Below are 9,553 nucleotides of genomic sequence, written 5' to 3' on the forward strand. Positions count from 1 at the left end.
GTTATTTAGTTATTTAGTTATTTAGTTATTTAGTTATTTAGTTATTTAGTTATTTAGTTATTTAGTTATTTAGTTATTTAGTTATTTAGTTAGTTATTTAGTTAGTTAGTTAATTAGTTAGTTAGTTAGTTAGTTAATTAGTTAGTTATTTATTTATTTATTTAGTTATTTAGTTATTTAGTTATTTAGTTATTTAGTTATTTAGTTATTTAGTTATTTAGTTATTTAGTTATTTAGTTATTTAGTTATTTAGTTATTTAGTTATTTAGTTATTTAGTTAGTTAGTTAGTTAGTTAGTTAGTTAGTTAGTTAGTTAGTTAGTTAGTTAGTTAGTTAGTTAGTTAGTTAGTTAGTTAGTTAGTTAGTTAGTAGTTAGTTTGTTCTTAATTAATTTGTTGTCCAATCCCACTGTAGTTTGATGTCTTAACTGCAACACAGGTATGAAAACCTTTCTATGCTGAACATTTACATCAAGTGTAAGTGTATTTGTGAGTTTTCTATTTATGTTCGTGCGAAAACAAAATGTCTACTCACATGTTTATGTATATTGTACGAGTATGAATAAATGTATTTTCTTTCACTTTCTCATCTGTGTAAAATCATGTTGTTAGTTTATATCTCATTGTTGTTATTTTTGCTGCTTTCTACTGTTTATTTATTGTAGTTTTTGTTATTGTTCTAGCTGTTATTCTTATACTGTGTATTGTCCCAAACACTTAAGTTCATCATAAAGTTTAACATTAAATACTTTTGCTGCATTTATGTATTTCTAAGTTTACCATGAGTATTTGTGCTGGTGTTTGTGTCAGATCATAAAATATTTTCATGGGCTTTTTTTGTAGTTTATGTTCTTGTTGTTGCTTGTTTTAGCTCTTAAAATTTATTTACATTCTTATTGCCTGCTTATAGGGGGCTCATTTCTTAAAGGTGAAGAAGATGTTGGTTGTACTTGTGTACATCTTAATGTTCTAAATACATAAATATAAATATATACATACATCATACATATGTGTTTATATATATATGAGAATAAGTACTTTTTTGTTGTAAAATATAAAACAACAACAACAAAAACCTAAATACACTTAAGTGAAAATATGATTTTTTTTGTGTTTTATTTTTGTTCAGTTTAGTGGTCGTAATATACGTGTCTGTTTATATTTTATTAGGTAAAAATCGGTTTGTGTTTGGTTTTTATTTTGCTTTTATGAAAATTATTGAGTTTTTTTCTTGCAAAATTTTTTTGAAGTATTCTTTTTTTTCTTGTAAAAATGTTGTATACTTAGTATTGTGTGATTTTGCTGCTGGTTATTTTAATAAAAGTAATATATTTCAAATATTACAAGGATATCATATTTATTGCCGTTTTGTTAGTTATAATTGAAATAATGTTTTAAGTACTACAAGTAAAGCTTACTTACAGTGGAAACACTTTTCATTACCTACGGCAGAATATTTGGGAATAGACTAGACTATATACTGCAAAATAATCTACACTATTCTACTAGACAAAAGACTAGCGTATAGGCTTTATAGACTAGACAATAGTCTATAGACTTTAGTCTAGACAATAGACTATTGTCTAGTAAATAATCTAGACTATACACTAGTCTGAAGTCTAGACTTTATATTAAACAATAGGCGCTAGTCTAGACTTTAGACTAGTCAAAAGGCTTGATCAGACCATAACCTATAATATAGACTAGTCAAAAGTCTAGATAATAGTTTAGACTATAGACTAGTCCTTAAACAAGACAATATATCAGTCTATAGACTAGACAATATATTAGTCTATATGAAAGGAAATAGACTATTCTAGACTAGGCATTAGACTTATCTATAGAATATGCATAGAATAAACCCTTGTCTATAGACTAGAAAAAACTTTTCTGGATTCATCCAAATTTTTACATGCATACATCCATGTATAACTCTATACATCAAAAGTTATATGTACTAAAGTGTAACGTCATAGAAAAAAATTAAAATAATAAAAAAAAACTATACGATGGCAACAGATTTACATAAAAGATGATGTTTTTATTTAAAAAAGGCGTTCATGTACATCTTTATGTACGTGCAATGAGTAAATAGTTTTACTTACACACACACATACGCACAAAAACATTTTTTATATGGCAACCCAAAAGATTCCCAAGGGGTCAAGGTATCCAAACGTTAGAACATGTTTTTTTTTAATTTTGAAATAAAAATCTTTATTTTACATTTACATATATGAGGAAAGGAATGGAATCTACCACTTTAGTTTTCCCACTCTGATCTACAGGAAAATTTAACAAATTGTACTCATGTATGCAAAATGGTCATGTAGAGCATATTCAAGTTTGGTCAAGTAAATTTAAGTGATTTTTCCTTTTTCTTTTCTTATACATTCTGTTGATCATTATTTTACGAACATAAACTCGTACTATGAAGTATTTTGTTTTTCAACAATTTGTTTTTTACTCTTAATGGAGGCACTTTATATACATATGAATGGATGTGTAAGAAGTAAAAGAAAAAGTTTTATTTTTTGTTGTTGGAGCTGAAACTTTGTAAATTATAAAATATTTTTTTTTATTTTATTATTATTATTTATTATTTCAAAAATATGTAGAGCAGAGTAACAAACTTGTCTAATGTTTTTTAGTTTAAGTAGAGGGTAAAATACATGTAAATTATAATGAATACTTTAAAATTTTGACAAGATTGGAGGTGGACTTGCAAAAAGTTTGTTTTTCTGCAAAATTTGTTCAAATTATGTAACGAAAGTTTTAAGTTTAATTAAATAACTAAATAACTAAATAACTAAATAACTAAATAACTAAATAACTAAATAACTAAATAACTAAATAACTAAATAACTAAACAACTAAATAACTAAATAACTAAATAACTAAATAACTAAATAACTAAATAACTAAATAACTAAATAACTAAATAACTAAATAACTAAATAACTAAATAACTAAATAACTAAATAACTAAATAACTAAATAACTAAATAACTAAATAACTAAATAACTAAATAACTAAATAACTAAATAACTAAATAACTAAATAACTAAATAACTAAATAACTAAATAACTAAATAACTAAATAACTAAATAACTAAATAACTAACTAACTAAATAACTAACTAACTAACTTACTAATTTACCAATTTACTAACTAACTAACCAACTAACTAACTATAAATCATTAACCCTCTAAAACCGGGATCAAAATTAAGTTTTTGTATATTCAATATTCATCATTAAAAATAACAAAATTTGATAAGAAATAACTTTTCATGGACTCGGAGATAATAATAAAATAGTAGCAATTTGTAATAATAAAATTTTACTTAATTATTGGCTAAAATTGCCATTTTACCGAAATCTTTAAACTTCACCTCGCAGGTGCGATAAAACTTTGAGAGCTATTAAGCTCATTCTTTTTGTAAATATATCCTTTATAACATATATAATAATATATATCCTTTATAACATCCGGTACAGAAAGTTTTAATTTTCAAAAATTCATTTAACAAAATTTTTTAAAGATTGAAAATTGAGGTTTTGAGATGATTGAGATAATTCCATTTTTGACTACAGACGAAACAGACTAAAAAAAATATATATTTTTTTTAATTTTTTAAAACTAAAAAAAATGTTCTTATATTTGTTGCGTCTTCAGAATCACAAAATTCTAGGGGAAAATTTTAGCAACTGAAAACTTTCTTAACCATTAGGGTGGTCATTACACAAGACGAAAGATTCAATAGTAAGTACTGGAAACTTACACTATAATGATATTTTAATTAAATTTAATAATATTTTTATATCACATTAAATAATTTAAACTTGATCTCAAATATGCAATGATAAAAGTACGAGTATAGAGACACCAGAACCTCCCCTGGGGCACATTTGCCAAATATATGTAATGCTTGTGATGTAGAACAAAATTTGGTTAAAAAAAAGTAATTATTTCTTTAAATTTTTTGGGTTATTTATGTGAAATAAACAATAAATATCTTGTTTATTATACTTTGTGTGATAAATTAAAAATTTATATGAATGTCCATTCATATAAGTAAATTAGGAAAGTTCTAAAGGAATAAAACACATCTTAGTATCCGAACAAAGAAAAAAATTAAGAATATATATTGTGGTTTTGATTTGAGGCCGCCTCAAAAAAAGTGGCGTATGGCCCCCCCTTCTACTCTACAGCGTTGAAAATTTACATAAAAATGTTTATACTTAGAATTATTCTATGATTCTAGAAGAAGAAAATGTATATTTTTTAAATCAGTTTTATACTTATGAGAAACACTTTTATCCTAAAACGATGAGTAAACGTTGCAAATTTCAATTTCCCCAAATGCCCCTCAAAACAATTACATAGTATGTAGCCTAAGTCGTATTAGGATGTGAATGCAATTTTGGATACTTTCTTGAAACTCATCGGAAATATTCAATATTTGCTTGTTTCCTTGACAATGTTCTAAGGAAAATGTCGATCCTGATAACTGGATCGCTGGGATCAACTTTGACGAAATCCCTCTTCGTGCTACTTAATTGGATCTCGACGGATTTGTTGGCTAGTAAAATAGCACTCATGACGGCATTCAGACTGAATGCAATAAACGTATAATAATACAATAACGTCGTACGAACTATATGGATACGCTAGTATTACCATTAAGATAGGAAATCTACCGGTAAATATTGATTATTGCGTCCCCAAGTCCTTCCTCCATAGAAGTTTCATCATCTCGGAAAATACGCTCCCCACGAAGCCTATCCGTGTACAGAGATGGCTCAAAACGAGGATAACGAGTAGGAGCGGTATTTTCATTCCAGAATTTGGAATCAGGATTACATTTAGAATCCTGGCCGACATAAAAAGAACGGCAAACTGGCTCTGGTATCATAAGATATCAAACAGAGATATCCTAATCTTTACCGACAATCAAGCTGCAATTAAGTCCCTGACAGGTGTATACTACCTATCAGGGACTCGTGGCTAGTCCAGGAATGCCGGACATCCTTAAATAGTATGGCGAGACATTCAAACATCGTACTTGTATGGGTACGAGGACACAGGGACTCTACAGGCAATTGTATTGCTGACGAGTTCGCGAAGGCGGGTATGCATTTGCCCAACTCGGACATAGACCATTTATGCAGTATTCCGATAGGAATATGCAAAAGACTTATGGATAACATGTTTAATGAACTCTCACAAGCAAGATGGGAAAATGAGACAACTTATACTCCTACAAAGAAGATATGTCCAACGCTTGATAAAGAGCGCACGGACCATCTTCTATGATACAGCCGAAACCAACTCAGTAAAACTATAGCTGTCATCACTGGACACTATAAATTGGGTAACCACGCAATGCGACTTGGATTACCTTTTAGTGACTGTGGCCTCCGGTAGGTTAGTGGTTAGTGTTCTAGTCTGGTAGACCGGAGGTGGTGGATTCGATACCCACCCGTGGCACTGGTTAAGGAGCGCACAACAGGCCCAATAGAGGCCTAGGTGTATTTCTTCAGATGTGTATACATCCTCCTTTCAAACTAACTAACTAATTAACCTTACAATGACTACTGCAGAAGCTATGAAGATGAGGAAGTAGAGGAATCAATAGAACATCTTCTTTGCCACTGTCCGGCACTGAAGGACATCCTACTTCGGTATCTGGGACATCAATTTCTGGAGGACACCTAAGAATTATCAGGGACTAAAATAGATAACCTTAACGCCATTATCAGGCACACATACTCAAATAGCACTGATCAGTGGCTTTTTCAAGTTCGAGACTCTTTTCCGTTTATGTACTTCAACTTCTCTCTCTCTCTCTGACCATCTTATCTCCGACTACTACTATTAATACCCCCTAAATTTCTCTTCACTATCTCTCTTACCATAACTTTCTATATCCTCTTCCCCTTTTCTTTTCATATATTTACAGGTATCACAAAGGGACCAAAAGGACCCACGTGTGCATCTATTGCAGCCTGAATTACAAACCAACCAACCTACTCCCTTCAAAACTCATTAATGATAAATTAAAAATAACTAGGCCGTAAATGCAAATTTATGATTAATTTTAAAACCAAACGCAACCAAAATATTATCCTTTCAAAAAAAGAATTCAACACAATAAATATTTAATTTCACTAAAATGAATATAAATTTTCCCACATTTTTTTACTTTCCCCTTAAAAATATTAACATTATTTTATATGTAAAATGAGAAAAAAAAAACAACAACAACATTCAAGGATATTTAAGGGTTTCATCTCACCAAATACATTTATTATCAAAGGTTTAACACTCACATTAATATTAAAAGTTGAAAATTATATTTTCACTTACTGGTGGCTCTTTAAGCTAAAGAAACATTATAAAATATTTTCTGGGTCACTTGTATTGAAATGTGCTGCCACAAGAAATTTAAAAGTAACTGTTGGCCCACTCCCCCCTTTAAAAGAAACCATAAAGTAACAAAGAGTTAACTTACCTGGTAATCCATTGAATTGCCATAACCCATATGATTACAGGAGCATGAACATTGTTTGATATGTTCCTCAAGTTCATCGTCAATAATCAACGATGATGATGTATTCAAGTCATTGCCATCCAACAAATGATGATGATGTTGATGATGATGTTGTTGCTGTGCCAACAAATGCTGCGAATGATATGCTGGATTCTGTACATGTAAATGTTGCTGTTGTTGATGATGAAGATAATGATGAAGTTCACTGGAACACATTTGATTACAATCTTGATTATGTTGTTCACGTTGCTGTTCACCGTTTGTTGTACCATTATTATAGGGTATTGTCAGGAGAGCAGCCGGAGTTAAAAGTTTTTTACTCGATAAGCATGAGGTTTTAACAGATTTCATTGTTGTCGCCGTTGTTTTATTAGATGCTTTTATGTTTGTTATTAGGGGATTTGTTATAATGGTTGTGGAATTTATGTTAAAATCTAAATACGATGATAGTGGAGCCTCAACAGATGAAGACTTTAACAGTTGTCTGTTGCTGTTAACATTACGTGATTGAGTTTTCTGCTGCTGTTGTATAACATCATGTTGTAAACTTGAATTTCTTTGCAAGGTTTGAGCTCTCAACAGTTTTTCACCCGCAAAGCTTTTGCGCCGTGAGAGCATATTATGAAAAGCTTCGTAAGCAACAGTTTCTTCATTTTCGTTGTTCAAGGCAGTAGTGCCAGCACCACTTAGATTATGATGATTAAGAGTAAAGTATTTGGGAAAATCATTGCAGTTATCAACAACACCGACGACACTAGTTGCTGCAATATCTGGCGGTGGTGGTGGTGGGTTGTTGCCATTTGCTGTTACTGCTGTTAAAGCGGGTTGTGTTTTAACAGCTGTTGAGGCAGCTGTTAACATTAAACTCATCATTTCTATAGAGTCTGTGGCCAGTGGCACTGAACATGAACCCACTTCTTCGGCATTTGTTTCATCATCCGTTAGAGTAGTTGTCAACTCCTTGCTTTGTGATTCCATTAAACGTTCACGTTCCTCTTGCAACAACTGGACATTGTCTATGGGTTGTGTTTCCTCTGAGCCCAATTCATCGGAGGTATTTGATTCCAACTCAGAGGTTATACTTTTCTTTCGTTGCAATTTTTGCTGTTGATGTTGCTGCGTTATAGAGTTGGCCGTTGAATGTATGCCATATTTCCAATAGGTTTTATTGGTGCCTGCTATACGTTGCAAAGTACGATTCTTGTTGAGAGCCTCCTGTTTACGTTCCTGCTTTTGTTTTTCCAATTGCTGTAAAGTCTTAAAGGCTTTTCTGGCTTGTGGCTGCGAATGATGTAAAGTGTTGCAACGTCTTGTAGGGGGTGGTGTGTAAAGTGGTGTGGGTGATCCATAATGACTGGGTGAATTGGAGCCACTAGTTCTTTTAAGTTTTTTCAAACCACCTCCAACTCCACTGCCGCCCCCAGCAAAACGATTTGTTAGGGAATGTGCCGATAATGATAAAACTTTCGTAAACTTAAGTCTTCCTCCGCTGCTTTCATTATTCGTCTTTGCTTTATGCTTCAGCAAATATTGATGATTGTGATGTTCATTGATAGTGGGTAATTTAAGTAATTGCTGTGCCTGCAATTGCATATAATTTGTGGCATTACATGCTGTTGCTGCCGTGGCCGCTGTGGCTGCCAGTGACGGCGGTTGTTGTTGGCTTCTATCACGTTCCTTTAAGGCGGCATGTATTAAATGTTGTGCATTTATCTGTTTGGCTTGTGCTGGTGGTGAGGGTGGTTCGAAGAGGGATTTCTGTGATAAGGCCAAAAATTCTTTTTGTTCTTCTTCTTCGAGTGCTTTAAGGGCACGTAAATCCCATTCACCGGATGTCATTAAAGAAACGGTGTTTTATGATTTTTTTCTTTTTTATTAAATTGAATTTTTACACTTATCTTTTTTAATTGTTTTATTGTTGCATTTATTGAATATTAATTAAGTTTTCATGATGACTTGATTTTTGGTCTTAAGTCTTTAGTTAGGTTTTCTAAAAAAAAGTTAAGAAAATGAACTCCTTTTAGTATAATGTATAACTTTACGAAAAGTTAAACTCAACAAAAACAACAATTAAGAATTTATTATATAACATGATCGACAATTTTTACGAAGTTATTAATTATATTAATGACAAATGATAAACATCAGAAGTTGAGCAAAATACAAACAACTTTTTTCTTACTATTTATGAAAATTTCGTTTATAATATGAAATATTATTTTATCAAAGAATCGGCTTTCTTTACAAATGAACAAAAGCATTTTGTAAATACTTTTTCATATATATTAAGAAACATTTCGTAAAATAAACTTATAATTTCGTACAATGTATGAAATTTTTCATATATTTTAGGAATGGATTATTTTCAGTGTAAATTTAGATTTACGCCCAAGTGTTTTACGTGAACACCTACCATTAAAAACTTTTTTCATATATATTAAGAAACATTTCGTAAAATGAACTTATAATTTCGTACAATGTATGAATTTTTTCATATATTTTACAAATGGATCATTTTCAGTGTAATTTTAGATTTATGCCGAAGAGTGAGCTTCTATGACGATACACCACCGCCTCATTATGCTTCTCACACGTAGGTGACTCTTTGCTCAAGTACTTGAGCTATCTAATCTCTGACTATTGCCGTCCCGTTGCTTAACTTCCGAGATGAAAAAAACATAACTTCCGTTTACAATCACACACATGTGATGACCTCTTTTCAGTCGGCACCAACACCTAGAGACCAAAGTACAAATCCATTAAGTAATCCCAAGACTTTGTTCTTAAACCAAAAGATCAGACAAGATTATGATATGAACAAAATACAAATCCATTAAGTAAGCCCAATACTTTGTTCTTACACACAAAGTATTCTCTGAACATACCTGTATTGGAACTCAATAAATTATAAACAACTATTTTCAGTTTCAAAAGTAGAATGAAAAATTTTAATTATAAAACGTAAAAACAATTATTTAAAATTCAAATGTTACTAA

At 30.8% G+C, this 9,553-nt stretch overlaps 1 protein-coding gene across 6 annotated transcripts in view; it reads right to left on the minus strand.

Annotated features, from left to right (window-relative positions):
• Positions 1 to 9,553, minus strand: part of LOC124420081 — a 131,544-nt gene that overhangs the window by 88,519 nt on the left and 33,472 nt on the right. For all 6 annotated transcript variants that reach the window (XM_046951828.1, XM_046951827.1, XM_046951825.1 and 3 more), the window contains one exon: positions 6,519 to 8,547. In XM_046951828.1, the coding sequence (XP_046807784.1) occupies positions 6,519 to 8,396 (1,878 nt within the window). In that variant the 5' untranslated portion in view covers positions 8,397 to 8,547. The remainder of the gene's footprint in view (positions 1 to 6,518; positions 8,548 to 9,553) is intronic.

Source organism: Lucilia cuprina, chromosome 5, assembly GCF_022045245.1.
Source record: "Lucilia cuprina isolate Lc7/37 chromosome 5, ASM2204524v1, whole genome shotgun sequence".
Classification (NCBI taxonomy): Eukaryota; Metazoa; Arthropoda; class Insecta; order Diptera; family Calliphoridae; genus Lucilia; species Lucilia cuprina.